Raw genomic sequence first — 20,335 nt, 5'->3', positions numbered from 1 at the left:
GATGCACTAAGCCCCAATGCTGAATGTCTTTAATGCCCTGCTGATAGCTGGCCAACTGGCCCTGGATTATTAAACCTGATGTCAAATCCAGAGAGAAAGAGAGACTGTGCTAGAGGGCAAGAGAAACAATGTGATTGGCAGATAAAGAGCTAAAGATATAGAAGGTAAATACATACAGTTCTGCGTTTACATATGCTGCCTGTACCATACCACTGCATTCAGGTCTAATACAGTGTTTACAATATATTGAAACAGCTTCTAATATATTGTATCTTCTGCCAGCCATTTTACACAAATGGGAGACGTTTATTCTTAGTGTACACAACTCCTCTGGTAAAAGGACCCCACTGTTACGGTCAAACTAACGGCTAAGAAAGGCACCTGGCAGTGGGCCTGCCTTCCTGCGTGAATATAAGGACTGTATTGTCCCCTGTGGGCACAGAGAACAATGTTGTGGTCGGTGCACAGTGCACTCACTGTGTCTGTGTGACACTGGATCCCACCATTACCCCCAACGACCAAACCTACTCCAGGATTACACAGCCTGCTGGACAGAGGGAGGGATGGAGAGACATAGGGATGGGAGAAGAGATAAGCCCTGCCTGAAGGTCATGGGATGTCCGCTAGATAACAGTAACACAGGGTTATGACATGGTACAAGGCAGGGGTGGAAGACCAATGCCGAACACTCCTGTTCTGTTTTATAAGCCTGCATGAAATAGACAGTGGGGTAAACAAGGTCAGCAGAACATCAACCAGTAGGCCAGATAAATGAAATGGCTATGATTCTAGGAGCTGGTTCTACTGTGAAATAAAAACATGAACAGAGCAAGCTCTATTTTAAAGCAGTATTAGGATTCTGTAGAATCATCCATATTTGACAACGTGGCGGAGAAGACAGTGAGCGGGGGCAATAGTTAGGGCTGGGAATTGTCAGGGTAAGATATTATCACTAGAGGCGATTCTGATTTTTCAACGCCGATACCGATTATTAGAGGACCAAAAAAAGCCGATACCGATTAAAATCGGCCGATTTGTATTTATTTATTTGTAATAATGACAATTACAACCATATTGAATGAACAATTATTTTAACTTAATATAATACATCAATAAAAACAATTTAGCCTCAAATAAATAATGAAACATGTTCAATTTGGTTTAAATAATGCAACAAAGTGTTGGAGAAGAAAGCAAAAGTGTAATATGTGCCATGTAAGAAAGGTAATATTTAAGTTCCTTGATCAGAACATGAGAACATATGAAAGCTGGTGGTTCCTTTAACATGAGTCTTCAATTTTCCCAGGTAAGAATTTTTAGGTTGTAGTTATTATAGGAATTATAGGACTATCTCTCTCTATTATACCATTTGTATTTCATATACCTTTGACTAGTGGATGTTCTTATAGGCACTTTAGTATTGCCAGTGTAACAGTATAGCTTCCGTCCCTCTCCTCGCCCCTACCTGAACACATCGATAACAGCCACCCTGGAAGCAGTGTTACCCATACAGAGCAAGGGGAATAACTACTCCAAGTCTCAGAGCGAGTGACGTTTGAAACACTATTAGCGCGCACCCCGCTAACTAGCTAGCCATATCACATCGGTTACACCAGCCTAATCTCGGGAGTTGATGGGCTTGAAGTCATAAACAGCGCAATGCTTGAAGCACAACGAAGAGCTGCTGGCAAAACACACGAAAGTGCTGTTTGAATGAATGTTTACGAGCCTGCTGCTGCCTACCATCACTCAGTCAGACTGCTCTATCAAATTATAGACTTAAACATAATAACACACAGAAATACAAGCCGTAGGTCATTAATATGGTCGAATCCGGAAACTATCATCTCGAAAACAAGACGTTTATTCTTTCAGTGAAATACGGAACCGTTCCGTATATTATCTAACAGGTGGCATCCATAAGTCTAAATATTCCTGTTACATTACACAACCTTCAATGTTATGTCATAATTACATAAAATTCTGGAAAATTAGGTGACCCAAACTGTTGCATATACCCTGACTCTGCGTGCAATGAACGCAAGAGAAGTGACACAATTTCACCTGGTTAATATTGCCTGCTAACCTGGATTTCATTGAGCTAAATATGCAGGTTTAAAATATATACTTCTGTGTATTGATTTTAAGTAAGGCATTGATGTTTAGGGTTAGGTACACATTGGAGCAATGACAGTCCATTTTCGCGAATACGCACCGCATCGATTTATGCAACACAGGACACGCTAGATAAACTAGTAATATCATCAACCATGTGGAGTTAACTAGTGATTATGATTTATTGATTGTTTTTTATAAGCTAAGTTTAATGCAACTTCTAGCAACTTACCTTGGCTTACTGCATTCGCGTAACAGGCAGGCTCCTCGTGGAGTGCAATGAGAGGCAGGTGGTTAGAGCGTTGGACTAGTTAACTGTAAGGTTGCAAGATTGAATCCCCAAGCTGACAGTGTAAAAATCTGTCGTTCTGCCCCTGAACAAGGCAGTTCCTAGGCAGTCATTGAAAATAAGAATGTGTTCTTAACTGACTTGCCTAGTTAAATAATGATTAAATAAAGGTGTAAAAAAATATATAGATTTCCAATTGTTATGAAAAATTTAAATCAGCCCTAATTAAAATCGGCCATTCCGATTAAATTGGTCGACCTCTAATTATCACGATACTTATGTGCCCCCCACCACCATTCTTGACACACACGGGAAACTGTTGACTGTGAAAAACCCAGCAGCATTGTAGTTCTTGACACAAACTGTGTGCCTAGCATCTACTACCCATGCCCCATTCAAAGACAATCTTTTGTCTTGTCCATTCATCCTCTGAATGGCACAGATACATAATCCATGTCTCAGTTGTCTCAAGGCTTAAAACTCCTTCTTTAACCTGACTCCTCCCTTTCATCTTCACTGATTGATGTGGATTTAACAGGTGATATCAATAAGGGATCATGGCTTTCCCCTGGTCAGTCTGTCACAGAAAGAGCAGGTGTTCTTAATGTTTTGTATACTGAGTGTGTCTGCTGCAGAGAGACGAGAGAGCATGACATAACGAGTTCTGATCAATCATGGAAATAAAAGTGCTGAAAACAGGCTCACTATTTAAAATGGAGAACAAGCTATTAGATGAAACAATACTGGAGATTTAGCACAGGTACAGTACAGCCGACTAGAGCTAGCTAACGCTACCTACAGTAGAAAATAAAAACTTATTTTATTTACAAATCGATACTTGGAGACAAATATCTATATATCATTCAAAAATAATATTTCGATGGTGTAACTGTATAAAACAATAGCAACAGTAACATAGGCCTAGCTTTAAATTCACTCAAAAACTGTTTGCGTGACATGATGTAATACACAAATACACAAATTCAAACAATTGAAACAATTTAAAATAAGCTTTTAGGTGTAATCCTCTTTTGTTTTGGTTGAAGAAGAGAGAAAAAGGAGCCAACACGTTATCAAACTTTTTATCCTCAAATTCGTTCCTCCTTGTCATTTAAGGCTGTCATAATGTATTAAGCACACAGGTGTCAAGCCCAGAATGAAATCCATTTGCTGACATGCCAGTCTCAGAACCTCCCCTTTCTACCAATTGAAGATTTCCTGCACACTCTAGAGAGCTAATCCTATTCCATTACCACAAAGGATGTCTTTGTTTCAGGCAGTTTAACATACTAATTTGCCATGTAATCCTACCGTTTCAAAAACAATTGTTCTCCACCCCTCTCTCCCCAGGGCACATGGTCTCTCCCAAATATGTAGTGATCCCCCTATCCCCTCCCATGTATAGTGAGCATTCTCAGTTTGGGTTGGAGGGCAAGATAGAGAAAAGTAGATTTTTGAACACCTTTGTCTTTTTGTATTTTTTATGAATTCTTCAAGGTTTCAACACAGAATTAAATCCTGATATACTTTAATACTGTACATACCCCCGAGTGGTGCAGCAGTCTAAGGCACTGCATGTCAGCATAAGAGGTGTCACTACAGTCCCTGGTTCGAATCCAGGCTATATCACATCCGGCTGTGATTGGGAGTCACATAGGGCGGTGCACAATTGCCCCAGTGTCTCCAGGGTAGGCCTTTATTGTAAATAAGAATTTGTTCTTAGCTGACATGCCGAGTCAAATAAAATAAAACATTTATAAAAAAAAGGCATACAAAATGTATTTTAAAACCAGTGAATTAAAGTGATTGAGCCTCTATTAAAGGTTTTGTCTAATTTCAGCCAGTAGTTTTGAAAGTAATGCTCACTATATGTCTGATGCAGATAGACAAGAGAGAGCATTATAAAACGAGATGATCAGTCATAGGAAATAAGTGCTAAAAACATGTTGGCTCACCATTTAAAAAGAAGATGGAGAACGAGCTATAGGATGAAAAATACCTGAGTATTGGCGGAGGTACAGCCGACTATCGTCAGCTAACGGTACCTAGCAAAAATACCTGGAGTCAAAAGTAAATATAAAATATCGTCCAAAATAATATTGCGATTAGTAATTAGCATTTTTTGCTCCCCTTCACTACCCTTCAGTGAGAGACTATATTCACGATAGCTTTTAAGTTACATTCTTTCTTTAAAAAACAGTGGGGAAATACCCCCGGGCCCAGCACTGCTTTTTAATCAGAGCGATTAAGCTCATCAGCTATTTAAACCAGCTCAGAAACCAGCTATTTAACATTCAGCTTTGCAGCCAAAGTGAGGTCATTTTCTCAACCCAAAACGTTTACAAGTCTGGTTGAAGTACTGAACACGCCCCAAACTGCTGTCTGCCCCCCCCCACCACCCCACCACCCCACCACTACTCCAGATCCACAGCACTCTTTCCATAAATCATTCAAGGCTGTTTGCATCGAGGGAGAAGATAGAGGGAGGAGAGGTGGGGGTGAGAGATTTCTTCAGCCTCATTTTCTGCAGAGCGAGCTGGATGCTGTTCAGAGGGGGGAAAGAAGGCAGAAGAAACCTTAACACTCACTCAACACTCGGTATCGACGCTGCATCAGGGCAGTCCAGGAACAAAATGTTAGGCCGTTAGAGAAGAGAGAAAAGCAATAGCGTGTGCAAGGATGCCAGTCAAGAGGCCTAGGCTAGTGTGTTCATTACATGTGTTTGTAACTACAGACTCAAAGGGTTCAGTAGCTATCTGGTTAGCTCCCTGAGCTGTCAGCGTTCTCTTCTAACCCCCAGATTACAGTTAGTACGACGGACACCTTCAGATACACCTCTACACAGAAGGGAAATACTTTCTATTGGGGGCTCTGAGGAGCTCTACTGTGCGTTTCTCACACAAACACTTGCTCGCATGCCCACACACATATGTATGAGACTGTGCCAGTATGTGTAGTATCAGAGCCAAGCTTTAGTCCAAGCTTTGATGCTGGATAAAGACCTGCAGCCACGTCATTTTACCCACTATGGAGGGAAACTGGGGTTCCTGAAAGTGAGCTCTGTTCAACCCTAATTAGTGTTTACCAATAACGTGCCTCAATTTACACCTTCACAGTTTAAACGTTTAGTTTAAAAGACTTAATGTGTGTTTGTGAAGGACAGTGTCTGCTGTCTCACAGTCTGCAGTGTAGGCCTACTGTACTGTTCTTTGTGTTGCGGTGGGCGGCTTCAAAGAAGGGAAGGGGTTGCCATGGTGACTGTTAATGGAAGTGGACATGAATAGAATAATCCCATCCCAGCAGGATATCATGATGCCACTAAACCAGTCTAAGTGACGGGACTCAAATGACACCCTATTCCCTATATAGTGCACTACATTTGACGAGGGTCCATTGGTTGGCGTCACTTAGCCTTGAGGTAGACAGGAGACAGACATCCACGGCATCATCCCTTAGAGGCATCTTTAGCGTGTCTCTAATCTAATCTACTTGATTATGAGAATACTTGAGTTAGTATGTCTTGGTGAGTGACATTTGGAAACAACAACAAGGGGACAAAATAGTGGTGCAGATCAAAGTCTGTGTCTGTTTGCTTGTTTGTGGCAGATTTAAGTTAGTGAAAGGTCCGAATGGCCTGTCTATGATATACATATAAAAGGGAAAAATGATAAAATAGACCGTATCCCCTCTGTCACAACAACGTACAGGCCATATCACCCCATTTGTCAAAACAACAACGTATAGGCAGTATCCCCCGACACAACAACAACGTATAGGTCGTATCCCCCCAACGTATAGGTCGACACAACAACAACGTATAGGTCGTATCCCCCCAACAACGTATAGACACAACAACAACGTATAGGTCGTATCCCCCGACACAACAACAACGTATAGGTCGTATCCCCCCCCCGACACAACAACAACGTATCCCCCCCACACAACAACAACGGGTCGTACCCCCCAACAACGTATGACACACACAACAACGTATAGGTCACAACAACGTACCCCCCGACACAACAACAACGTATAGGTCGTATATCCCCCCCCCGACACAACAACAACGTATAGGTCGTACCCCCCGACACAACAACAACGTATAGGTCGTCCCCCGACCCCCCCCCCCCTGACACAACAACAACGTATAGGTCGTATCCCCCCTGACACAACAACAACGTATAGGTCGTCCCCCTGACACAACAACAACGTACCCCCCCTGACACAACAACGTATAGGTCGTATCCCCCCCTGACACAACAACAACGTATAGGTCATATCCCCCCTGACACAACAACAACGTATAGGTCGTATCCCCCCTGACACACAACAACAACGTATAGGTCGTATCCCCCTGACACACAAACAACGTATAGGTCGTATCCCCCAACAACGTATGACACAACAACAACGTATAGGTCGTATCCCCCAACAACAACGACACAACAACAACAACGTATAGGTCGTATCCCCCCCCCGACACAACAACAACGTATAGGTCGATCCCCCCCCCCCTGACACAACAACAACGTATAGGTCGTATCCCCCAACAACGTGACACAACAACAACAACGTATAGGTCGTATCCCCCAACGTATAGGTCGTACCCCCGACACAACAACAACGTATAGGTCGTATCCCCCTGACACAACAACAACGTATAGGTCGTATCCCCCCCGTATAGGTCGACACAACAACAACAACGTATAGGTCGTATCCCCCTGACACAACAACAACGTATAGGTCGTATCCCCCTCGACACAACAACAACGTATAGGTCGTATCCCCCTGACACAACAACAACGTATAGGTCCCCCTGACACAACAACAACGTATCCCCCCTGACACAACAACAACGTATAGGTCCCCCTGACACAACAACAACGTATCCCCCTCGACACAACGTATAGGTCGTATCCCCCTGACACAACAACAACGTATAGGTCGTATCCCCCCCCGACACAACAACAACGTATAGGTCGTATCCCCCCCGACAACAACGTATAGGTCGTATCACCCCTTGACACAACATATAGGTCGTATCCCCCTTGACACAACAACAACAACGTATAGGTCGTATCCCCCCACAACACAACGTATAGGTCGTATCCCCCCACAACGTTGACACAACAACAACGTATAGGTCGTATCCCCCCCCGACAAACAACAACGTTATCAAAACAACGTATAGGCAGTACCCACCATATAGGTCCCCCCTCCCCAATGACACAACGTATAGGTCGTATCCCCCCTTATCAAAACAACGTATAGGCAGTACCCCCCCCCCCCAATGACACAACGTCAAAAACAACAACATATAGGTCGTATCCCCCTGACACAACAACAACTTATAGGTCGTATCCCCCCTTGGACACAACAACAACTTATAGGTCGTATCCCCCCCCGACACAACAACCACGTATAGGTCGTATCCCCCCGTCACAACAACAACGTATAGGTCGTATCCCCCCTGACACAACAACGAATAGGTCGTATCCCCCTGACACAACAACGTATAGGTCATGCCCCCCCCACCTGACACAACAACACTGTATAGACCAATTCCTGTTAATCCTGCCTTCACCACCTCTCGTACACTGACATTGTTTTGGCAACACATCCCAAACATAACTGCCTTGCTCAATCTATAATCCCACACAGGTAAATACACACCTCTCTCTCAGAGAGGACAGCAGGAAGCCAAACTCCCTTTCTGTTTTCCCTAAAAGCGGTCCTGGAAAGGAGAGGAAGAATGCAGAGAGGAGGACAGAAAGCTGCCTGTTTCAACACAGAATGTGCCACTAGTCAAATGAGAGAGACAAAGAATAACTGTCATTACAGGCCTCAATAATGACATTGCAATTTACACTAGCAGTGACTAGTGTAACTAGTCACATTCTCCAGAATATATCACTCCAGAGCTCCCTGAGATGATGGTGTTTATGCTGTTGCCATAGTAAAAAAACAGGTTGCCAAGGAAATACGGAACCCACACATGGGGGTTTAGTGCAGTGAAGCACGCATCCCAGAAGGAACCTCCTTTTAACGACAGGTTTAGGATCAGATGGCCAATCCTCACCCTTTAGGCTTGCTTAGGGGTGAATCCTAACTTCCAATTAAAAAGTAAAAATTTGACTTAGGATTCACGCCTTAATTACAGAGCAGAGCAAACTAACTGAACCCAGACCAGCGCTGACGGGCACTTCCAGTCTGTCTGTGGATTAGCACGCAAGGCAGGGTCAGATAATGACCTTAGGTCAGTTAACTGGTTTCCCTCCAAGTTATGAAATGAAACGGTACCATCTCCCCCCATTAATTCGAGACAGACGGTGTGAGTCCTGGACTACAACATTTGAGTTATTTTGCAGACGCTCTTATCTAGAGCAAACATTTTCATATTTGTTCACACTGGTCCCTCAGTGAACCCACAACCCTGGCATTGCAAGTGCCCCCCTCTACCAATTAAGCCACACCGGAACCAGACAGTGCGAGTACTGGACTACAGCGTTACAATAAAGTTAGACTGAAAAACAAACTCAGCATTGTGGCTACAAGTGAGCTCTCACTTAAAGATCAGGATTCGGGGAGGATAAGATATCCTTAGTGACTATGGAAAACTTCAACGGTATTTCTCCCTCTCTTTTCCCCTTGTTGACAACAGATGAGATGATTAACTCCACCTAACCCTCCCCTCCAATGGGCACCCCTAATAATCACAGGCCAGGGTGGACTGTTTTGTGACCTCTGACCTACAGGAAGCAGTAAAGCAGTGTGCCTCAGAGAGAGACGCCTGTCTGGCCTGGTGCTTCACTCCTGTTTTCTAGCTGTCAACAAATGGAAAATACAAGCACGCGCACACACACGAGAGGAAAACAGAGGGAGAAAGATCCCCCTCCCCCTAACACTGGTGGTAAAACCTGCAGAAGTTGTCACTAGCCTTAACTAATCACAGAGTTATGGCAGCCTAAGCAACTTACAACACATGACAGTGGTGGATCCTTGAATAACAAGCAAAGTTTCTCATGACATGAGAACAAGAAATGATCCGCAGGTTGTCATTATCAATAACAAAGATATAAAAAAACAGACATTGCAAGTTGTATAATGTGCAACAACATAACAGTTTAATAATAGCTGCAACTCACACAATGATTGTCACAATTTGATTAAAATGACATGGCAAGACGAAGGAACAACAAAGCCCAATGTGTTCAGGGAATAGCGCTGCTTTTCATTAGAAAAACGCCCCTCCCTCCCTCACCCCAAGGCCCTCCAGGACATCAAGCTTGGGATCCACCTGCAGCCAACCGTGCTGTGTTGACAGGGGACTCCCATCTTTGTGTCAACAGTGGGCCAACCAGTGAAGGCTTGACACAAAAGCTAGGCCCAGAAAATGCAGACAGGGAGAGGTAAAAAAGACCACCAACTGCTTTCAGGCAACGAGACGAGCCTAAACGTTAAAGTGAAAGTTCACTGGAAATAGTCGGGAACTGAACAAAGATTAAAGAACACTTGCTTCATGTTACGAAATAATATACTTTTCTTTACAATGCATAGCATACACAGAAATGGTCATTTAACACGACATGGTGATTCATCCTGGCAAGAAAGCTGTTTCACCTGATGGAAATGTACCACATCCACATCATGCATATGCAGATTCCAACAGTGTGTGTAGCTTGTGTGTGTAGCTACCAGTGTGTAAGCAGCAGGACAGGTGGACAGGACTCATTTGCATGGCCTGCCTCCAGCACGGCAGAAGAGAACGTATTTGTATGACATGGCAAGGCGAGTGGCAGACTGTGTGTGGGTGTGACAATATGACTACAGATGTGTAGAGGGGTGAAACTGATTGCTTATGGTTACCGTATAGTAATCATATGATATTCAACTAGGTCAGGAAGGGGCAACTGGTGGCCCACAGATCAATAAAACCAACTCAGTCAGGGTCTCAATTTACTGTTGCAAGTTAAAAATAGTAGAATACACAAGGCGCATTTTCAAAATGTGGTTGTGCATCAGCAGTTTTCATCATGTCAGTCACTGATAGTCACTCAATTAGCCATGTCAGCTAAACATTGTAGATTGGTAAACGAATCTAGCAGGACAGCTATCTAAACTTGTAGTAAGCATGCTAAAATTTCTGGCCAAGGGGCCCCCATCACTCACTCAGATATTATATTAAAAACGGCAAAATATCTGTCCACCCTATGGCAAAATGTGTAGAGTTGCAAGAAATTAGCTATAAAGTTATCATTTTTTTCTCTACGGCCCATGGCAAAATGGTTAGAAATGAACTCTAAAACGTTTAAGTTGGATATGGGTAGGACTGGCTATGACTACATGTGTGGATATGGGTAGGACTGGCTATGACTACATGTGTGGATATGGGTAGGACTGGCTATGACTACATGTGTGGGTATGGATACGGGTAGGACTGGCTATGACTACAGGTGTGGGTATGGATATGGGTAGGACTGGCTATGACTACATGTGTGGATATGGGTAGGACTGGCTATGACTACATGTGTGGATATGGGTAGGACTGGCTATGACTACATGTGTGGATATGGGTAGGACTGGCTATGACTACATGTGTGGATATGGGTAGGACTGGCTATGACTACATGTGTGGATATGGGTAGGACTGGCTATGACTACATGTGTGGATATGGGTAGGACTGGCTATGACTACATGTGTGGATATGGGTAGGACTGGCTATGACTACATGTGTGGGTATGGATATGGGTAGGACTGGCTATGACTACATGTGTGGGTATGGATATGGGTAGGACTGGCTATGACTACATGTGTGGGTATGGATATGGGTAGGACTGGCTATGACTACATGTGTGGGTATGGATATGGGTAGGACTGGCTATGACTACATGTGTGGATATGGGTAGGACTGGCTATGACTACATGTGTGGGTATGGATATGGGTAGGACTGGCTATGACTGCATGTGTGGGTATGAATATGGGTAGGACCGGCGAGCCACTGCGGCCCCTCATGATGAGTTCTGAGTTTTTGTAGCCCTTACCCCCATCAAAGTCGCTCATCCCTGAACTAGGCAATTGTTGATGACTAAGGAAAAATAAGAGATATGCATACTGTAACTAAAGAGGTGACAGTGTGACAGACAGCTTGCTAAAACAAGCATAGAGCGCTATTTAAGGACAGAAACCTATTTATGGTTATCACCAGTTAGGCTGCCAGTCTGACAACATAATATGTTGCTACCTTGCTATAAGTAGAGAGGCTAATAGCGAGTAATATATTATTTGTGTTACATACGCAGAGCTACTTATGGCCACTTTACTTGAAAGGGGAGTGATTGACGGAGAGAGAGAAAGACAATGACACAAGAGATAGAGGGCGTGAAAAAGACAAAGAAAGAAAGGAAAAATAGGGAGAAAGTGAGCAACATTTTCATGGGTGTGGTGTAACCATGCCAACCAATGTACTATATAACTACATTAAATTTGTTTTGCAAGTGCAAAAATCAACAAGAGATGGAGGGGTCTCCATTCTGTGCCATAAAGCATGTCCACATGGGGGCCAGGAGTTTCCGCAGTCGCAGTGGTTTTCCCATTATGCGGATGTGTCTGGGACTGGCAGAATGCGCTGACCCCTCAGACGTCATGTTATAGATAACCGAGGTCTTCCAGCAATGCAGTGGTCTATTTCTGGGCAAGTTCAGTTTAAGTGTAGGCTATGCTTAGTGCTGCCTGCCTCGGAAAGGAGTCGCCTACAGTTCTGAAAGAAGGTCACCCACATGGTCTATGTTAAAAAGGCAAGCCTTTACAGAGATTCACTTTGAAAAGGAAAATTGAACTACTGCGGGGACTATAATTAGGATACATTACATATTGAAATGACAGGACTTAACTAGCCTATATTATTAGGCACCACAATCAAAGCACACTGCTATGTTGCATGCTGCTAACACAAGGATGTCTCAGTACCAAAGGTATGAAGCAGAACACATCCGATATACCCCCCTCACATTAACACGCACGCACACACACACACGGCCAGTCTGTGGGCCGGGCCAGTGGCGGGCTGAGTGTGACACCGTAGCTTGGCTCAGTGGACCAGGACAAAGCAGAGAGTCTGGGAGGCTTATAGGGCCCTTTGTGTTTGTCCAACGCTGCCATGGGTGACAAATACAGATCTGAATGTTCCTCAATCTCTCCTCCTACTCTTCTTCCCCCACCACGGCCTGCTCGGGGCAAATACACATGCTGGAGAGAAGTGAGTTGTCCTTACCTTCTGGCCTGTATAGCCAAAACGGTAACATATTATTGTTCTGCTGGTCATTGTTCCTTAAGACAGTTTGTGTACCAGATCCCACAGAACATTACTGTCTTGATGTGGATATTAGCACAAGTCATGTTCATCCACCTATAGTTGTAATTACATGATTATAAGGACTAACAATGGAAAGCCAGTTATTCTGGTAGTCAAAACCAGTCCTACAGATGAGTGCAGTGTTCGTAGAGACAGTGGAAAGTCAAATTCAATGACTTTCAAGTACATTTTCCAGCACTAATACTCATTTTTAAGGACCATCAATTTGTAATAGTTCCTATTCCCCACAAGATCTTTGAAATTGTTGCATGTTGCCTTTATATGTGTTTAAGTGTACATGCTAATAATATTACATTTCTTTACATTTAAATTGACTTTATATTTCACTCAATTTTAGGTCCCACGGGCTTTCCCAAAACATAATAACATGAAAGTGAATTCTAACAGTGTAAAAGGCCCTTTGTTGAATCTAAATTGTTGTTTTCTAAAAGCATTTGAAGAGAAAGGAGTTATGAATGTGTTTGATAAGATTACAGATTAGCTCAAGGGACCCTATTTAAATTTTTGCCAAGTTTGGGCACTACTGTACTACTACTCTCTCCCCCTGTCGGTCTCACTATTCTCTGTAAAGAAAAGCTATTTTGTTATGAGAACTTATAGTAGCCCATCTTTTGATTATAGCTAGCTTAATTTCAGTCAACTGCTCCTGCTGAGATCAGGCTCCGTTCAACATTAGCTTCTAACTTCATCCTTTTAGCCAGCTAGCTAGTTATAGCTGGCTACCTGGCTAACAGCCAGAGCTCGAGCTACTTATCTAGCTAGACGTCTAACTGAAATATCAGCAACTATTTACCAGCTGTACACTCAGTCTCTGAGTCAGGGGTTATTGTTTGGGTGATGTCTGTTGAAATGGCAGGAGTCGAGGGATAAAAATTAATTTAAAAAATGAAAATCGCACTGTCAGCCTTAGTCTCTTTGACCTTGCCACTAGGTCTGGGCTGAGGTAGTTTGTTTCAACTCTCGGCCTATGCTGTGGTGGTGAATTAAATTGCTGCTTACAAGGCAAATATGAGGGAGCATATTCATGATTCCACTCATTCGCAAAGGTAGACGCTATTAGAACTCAGATCAAGAAGCCTTCTGAGCATTGATCAACACTAGGAACACAATAATAAGTGTGCAAATGATAATTAACTAAATGAAAAAAGTGCGTAAACAGTGTTTACCCTCCACTACATCCCTGTTTGGGTCTGGCAAAACACATTCAGAAACATCAATATACTGCCAGGCAGGATTAGATCTACATTTGCTCGACATTTTAGCTATCAATGTGACGTTTGGCGGCGCATAATCAGGCAGTTCTGTACCTGACTGGCTGAGTGGCAGTGTGGGTGGAAAGAGTGAGCTCGCCTGGCAACCAGAGAGCCAAACATGTGAGGAAATAAAACTCAGTAATCTGCCTGGAAATTAAATTTGCAAGACCAATACATTTTTCTAATATTTTTTATATTAACATATTTGAGAATTGTCTGTTCTCTTCTCATTTGAATTCAAGTACTTTTCAAGTACCAACTTGAGAAAATATCTGATTTTCAAGGTACTCCAGTACTTCAATTTCAGAGTGCCAAATTCAAGTACTTTAAGCACCTCAAGCACCTTGTGCAAACCCTGTGAGTGAAACAAGCACGTTCACACGCTTACACACACATGCTTGAGCACACACACACACACAGTAAAAAGTCAGTACTGTAGACAAACATCTCTTACCACCTTGACTTGACTGAAGGGCCTCTCCCATTATGTGTAGTTTAAGTAGTTTGCATTGACATAATAACCTTATCTGGCTGGTTCAACAAGTACCTCTTTACCTCAACTCCTCCTCTCATTACAACCATTAATAACTGTCAGGAAGAGCTGTTCTGTAGAGTATTGTACTAATACAGCCTTTACTGTACAAACCACTGAGAATAGTCAGAAATGTGTCCTGTATCACTCTCCCCTCTATGCACACACACACACACACACACACACACACACACACACACACACACACAGTAAAGGTTGGCTTATACAATGTATAGGCTTGCCACTAGATTGGGAACACACGTGTTGACCCCAGGTCAAGGGGAGTATGTTAGCCGCATGTCAGCAACCTTGGGGAAGCCAACTAGAAAGTTAGACTAGTTTGGACTGGAAACAATGAGAGCACATGTCTTTAGGCCAACACGACCCCCTCAGTATGAGCCATTTGCTAATGAGAAGACTACTTTTCAGTATTAGCTATGGACCCTCTGGCCGGCACCATGGGAGGACAAAGTCTTGCAAAATAGGAGACTGATGTGGCTTACGTGGCCTAGCGTTTAGTGCCACCACTCCGAAGCACACATGCATTGCATGGCCGTATTGGAATGGGTTCAACTCAGTCCCTCTGCCCTGTGACAACCTTCCCTCCTAGCTTTCCATTCAATCACTCTTCCATTATCTGTTCAATCAAAAGAATATCTGAAAATACAGACAAACAATAATAGGAGACTGGGCCAGGAATATGGTCACTCTCTCTCCCACAAGCACGCACACGATGAGAACTCAGAGATTGGAGACTGGGTCAAGGGTCTCAGTTATTCCAGGAGGATTGTTACTATGGGGACCGTGGACGTGAAGTACCATAGAGCTGACAAAACAGTCAGCTGCTTGTGTCAGACGTTATTATACAACACTAATCTAACAGAGAACATCACAATATTCACACTGAATTACTAGACGGTCTACCGGGTGTGTGTCTGTGTGAGAGAGACTGACGGAGAGATGGAGACAAAGAGAGACAGACACACACATACAAAGTGAAAGGCAGGCTAGTACTGCATGTGTGCCAACAGCCACATTGTGCCATTAGAGACATCTGTCAGTGTGCCACCTGACCTCAGCATGTCTCCTTCTAGCAAGGAGCAGCCTTATTCTGCAGATAACAGACTGTGGATGACATTCATTCTTCATGTGGAAAATACATCAGCCTGTCTAAGGAATTAACCAAATATTTTAGGGTCCTATGATTAACACATTCTATAGCCTTAAGTATGAACAAAATAACGTATTATTTGGCTACTGTTCACTTTCTGTAGGCTGCTGAGCTAAAGAAGGCCATTGCAATGTATTCTTAACTGTAAACAAAGAATCAATTAACCAGAAACGGTTAGAGGTTTTTGCGTATTAAACGGTTGGCTGTCTTCCTTGAAGCCTGTCAGTAAAAGCGCTCCTTTCATCGATCAACTGTGGATCAACTGTCTTCTTTGAAAGGATGCCCGAAAGAGACTCCGGCACACGGCCAAGGAGCTATAAAGGCCAGATCTGTCTTTCCAACCGTTCAATCGTTACAAAACAAGCATGATACTGTACCATCCATTCCTAGGCTGGTGGGAGAGACAAATGGCATGCGAAGACACCTGCCATATGTGCACCCTTCTGCTTTTTTCTTTGGGCGTGTGATAATGCTGCGTCATGCATGGAGACAATGTAGGCTATCACATTTCTTTAGTACTTCTGTGACACGCGGCACAATAGCCTAGCCCTATATGGTGGTTTATGTAAACTATCAACTGCAAATTCCTAAATTCATATTGTGCGTCCTCAAAGACCATCATACGGCAACACATTTTACACAAAAATATGTAACGGTTGGCTACAAATGTATCCCAATGTTTCCACAGAGTTTCTGATCCAGTCTTTGATGTTAGCCTACTATGAAATAAATTATAAAACGCCTAGAGTGGCAACTATCAACAGATGATGCAAGGCCTAAAATTAATCTCCTACATCTCCTTTAACGGGTCATGCATTCTGCTGGGCTGGTGGTGACAGGTAGGCTACCTCCCAAATATGTAATTGTGCCAACAGTTATGCAAAGTAAAGCAATTAAATGTACGGCTTGAAGACTTACCTCAAAGCCACCCGGACTGAGTTTTCGTCCTGTCCCATCGACATGATTCCACAGTCTAATGACTATCGATTGATAGAAGAACAAAAAAGAACGGGATCTATCCGTTTTCTTTTCATCCGACAGGCTGGCTGGCGAGAGGCGGAGAGTGGAGTGCGCACCACTCAACAGCAAGTTGTCTGAGCAACAGCGCAACTCACCTCGACTTCACTTCAGCCATATTTCAGATTATTATGGGTCTATAGATTTTAAATAAAATACTGCGACTGGTCGGTGCTCCCTTGCATTTCCAGCTAGAATACAATCCTTGACGACATTCTGTTTGGAGCGGAGAGGCTGTTGCGTGGTCCAGTCGATTTCGCTCCTTGCTCTTTGGTTGGGAGAGGGACACACGCCTCCCGCACAATGCACACACCGATCCTGCTCGAGCCGCAATGCGTCACCAAGCCACGCCTTCTTCTCGGTGCGCTGTGGTGAAGGTTGAGTGTTGACATCACAATGCGCATGGAGGTCAACTCCAATTTAGACTTTTAGAAGAAATGTAGTGCGTGAGTGACGTCATGCCACGTGTACTCTTTGAATATCATTCTGACAAAATAATAGTATGCTTTCAATGAGGACCATGATATTGCTTGTTATCAGTCAGATCATCAAAATCTAACTGAAAGATTATGAACAACTAATAAGACTACTAGCCTACAACATCAGAGTAAAAAAATGGAATAAACATTTATTTTACCATTTGGTTTGAAAATAATTCGTTTTTTCCCCAACACACTTACACACACACAGTTGAGACACACAGCAGTTGGTAGGCTCCATCTATACAGAACTCTTTGTTGTCATCAAATCAGTGCCCTTTCATTTTCCTCTAGCCTGTGAGATGCTTGTGGCTTTCTTGTTGTAGCTGAGGATTTGATGTGACCATGACTCTTTAGTGTCATACACTCTGAATTACTACTATGATATATCCCCTTTTGCTGTAACACTGTCACTCATGTTAAACAGCGCCCCCATGCAATCATCTGGTATTACTACAGATGTAAATACCCATTTAATAACCTTTTTTAGTAGGCTACTTTGCCTATATGACCTGTGAATCATCTAGTGCGATTTTAAAAATATTTTTTAACCTTGATTTAATTAGGCAAGTCAGTTAAGAACAAATCATTTTTTACAATGACGGCCAAACCCGGGCCAATTGTGCGCCGCCGGCCAGTTGTGATACAGCCCAGGATCGAACCAGGGTCTGTAGTGACACCTCTAGCACTCAGATGCAGTGCCTACGTCTAAGGCACTTAATGTGCCCTAACCCTAACAATATATGTATCCCCTTAGGGGGGAGAACAACAGTTGTTACTGTTAGATATTAGAGTACTTAGGATGTTGTGTTAAATACATACCAATTAACCCCACCCTGGTAAGTCCTTTTATTGTTGAGGTCTACTGGCCTTAATCTCCACACCCTATGAACCTCACCCTCTTTCCTCCAGTCCCCAGGCCAGAAGCAGTAGTGTCTGGTTACAGTCCTCTCACAACAATTATATATATATATTTGTTTTTTTTAATGAACCTTTTATTTAACTAGGCAAGTCAGTTAAGAACAAATTCTGATTTACAATGACGGCCTACTCCGGCCAATTGTGCGCTGCCCTATGGGACTCCAATCACAGCCGGATGTGATACAGCCTGGATTTGAACCACGTACTACAGTGATGCCTCTTGCAGTGAGATGCAGTGCCTTAGACTGCTGCACCACTCAAGAGCTGGTCTGACTGTCACCAAGGATACACCTATCAGTCAACACAACCCACTGTAGAGCTTGAACAATGCACACAATGTCAAGTATGTGGAAATACTGTAAACTACTGAACGAACATGGTGCTGGGAAAAATGCTGAAGATAGGAAAAAACAATGTTTTTTTTTTTTTTTCGACCAACAAATAGTATCTATCAACAATTTCACAGCATAAATGAATTATATACAGCAATGCTTCTAATTTGCTTTATTCACAAAGCAGGTAGCCTAGTGGTTAGAGCATTGGACCAATAACTGAAAGGTTGCTAGATCAAATCCCTGAGCTGACAAGGTAAAAATCTGTCATTCTACCCCTGAACAAGGCAGTTAACCAACTGTTCCTAGGCCGTCATTGTAAATAAGAAATAGTTCTTAACTGACTTGCCTAGTTAAATGATTTCCCTTTAAATTAAAGTGCATTATCTACAGAATATTTCACTTTCTCAAAAACATGGTACTCCTGAGTCAGTAGCGTACTTAAAAAATAGTCAACAGTAACTATTCAATTTGACTGGGAAACACTTGCCATGCCAACCTACAAAAAATGCATGTAGGCTTTAATTTGTATAAATACAGTAGGTATGAAACAAGCAGACATGATAATCCACCAAGACAAGCAGACATGATAATCCACCAAGACAAGCAGACATGATAATCCACCAAGACAAGCAGACATGATAATCCACCAAGACAAGCAGACATGATAATCCACCAAGACAAGCAGACATGATAATCCACCAAGACAAGCAGACATAATAATCCACCAAGACAAGCAGACATGATAATCCACCAAGACAAGCAGACATGATAATCCACCAAGACAAGCAGACATGATAATCCACCAAGACAAGCAGACATGATAATCCACCAAAACAAGCAGACATAATAATCCACCAAGACAAGCAGACATGATAATCCACCAAAACAAGCAGACATGATAATCCACCAAGACAAGCAGACATAATAATCCACCAAGACAAGCAGACATAATAATCCACCAAGACAAGCAGACATAATAATCCACCCAGACATAATAATCCACCAAGACAAGCAGACATGATAATCCACCAAGACAAGCAGACATAATAATCCACCAAGACAAGCAGACATAATAATCCACCCAGACATAATAATCCACCAAGACAAGCAGACATGATAATCCACCAACACAAGCAGACATAATAATCCACCCAGACATAATAATCCACCAAGACAAGCAGACATGATAATCCACCAAGACAAGCAGACATAATAATCCACCAAAACAAGCAGACATAATAATCCACCAAGACAAGCAGACATAATAATCCACCAAGACAAGCAGACATGATAATCCACCAAAACAAGCAGACATAATAATCCACCAAGACAAGCAGACATGATAATCCACCAAAACAAGCAGACATAATAATCCACCAAGACAAGCAGACATAATAATCCACCAAGACAAGCAGACATGATAATCCACCAAAACAAGCAGACATAATAATCCACCAAGACAAGCAGACATAATAATCCACCCAGACATAATAATCCACCAAAACAAGCAGACATGATAATCCACCAAGACATAATAATCCACCAAAACAAGCAGACATAATAATCCACCAAGACATAATAATCCACCAAGACAAGCAGACATAATAATCCACCAAGACAAGCAGACATAATAATCCACCAAGACAAGCAGACATAATAATCCACCAAGACAAGCAGACATAATAATCCACCAAAACAAGCAGACATGATAATCCACCAAAACAAGCAGACATAATAATCCACCAAGACAAGCAGACATAATAATCCACCAAAACAAGCATGTGGAACACCACAGGACTGCATTTTATCATGTGCACTTTGATTGATTTGAATGCAAGGCAAAAAAAGA

The 20,335-nt window shown here is 42.8% G+C and overlaps 2 protein-coding genes across 6 annotated transcripts in view; both read right to left on the bottom strand.

Moving 5' to 3' along the window:
* Positions 1-17,091, bottom strand: part of kif21a (kinesin family member 21A) — a 57,453-nt gene extending 40,362 nt beyond the window's left edge. For all 5 annotated transcript variants that reach the window (XM_042301763.1, XM_042301766.1, XM_042301764.1 and 2 more), the window contains exon 1: positions 16,653-17,091. In XM_042301763.1, coding sequence (XP_042157697.1) covers positions 16,653-16,696 — 44 coding nt within the window. In that variant the 5' untranslated portion in view covers positions 16,697-17,091. The remainder of the gene's footprint in view (positions 1-16,652) is intronic.
* A 268-nt stretch (positions 17,092-17,359) lies between these two features.
* LOC121840087 lies at positions 17,360-20,297 on the bottom strand. Its single transcript, XM_042301762.1, has 2 exons — positions 20,074-20,297; positions 17,360-19,967 (listed from the first exon to the last, which is right to left on the bottom strand). The coding sequence occupies exons 1-2, from the start codon at positions 20,295-20,297 to the stop codon at positions 18,983-18,985; spliced, it is 1,209 nt and encodes a 402-aa protein (XP_042157696.1). The 3' UTR covers positions 17,360-18,982.
* Positions 20,298-20,335: the final 38 nt, after the last annotated feature.

Source organism: Oncorhynchus tshawytscha, linkage group LG19 (genome assembly GCF_018296145.1).
Source record: "Oncorhynchus tshawytscha isolate Ot180627B linkage group LG19, Otsh_v2.0, whole genome shotgun sequence".
Classification (NCBI taxonomy): Eukaryota; Metazoa; Chordata; class Actinopteri; order Salmoniformes; family Salmonidae; genus Oncorhynchus; species Oncorhynchus tshawytscha.
This window is presented reverse-complemented; position numbering and strand designations above follow the sequence as displayed.

Excerpts from the sequence above, each read along its gene's own strand:
- LOC121840087 (XM_042301762.1), bottom strand. The coding sequence starts at position 20,297 with ATGATAAAATGCAGTCCTGTGGTGTTCCACATGCTTGTTTTGGTGGAT. Across the intron at positions 19,968-20,073 it reads TATTATGTCTGCTTGTCTTG|GTGGATTATTATGTCTGCTT; the intron begins GTGGATTATTAT and ends TATTATGTCTGG.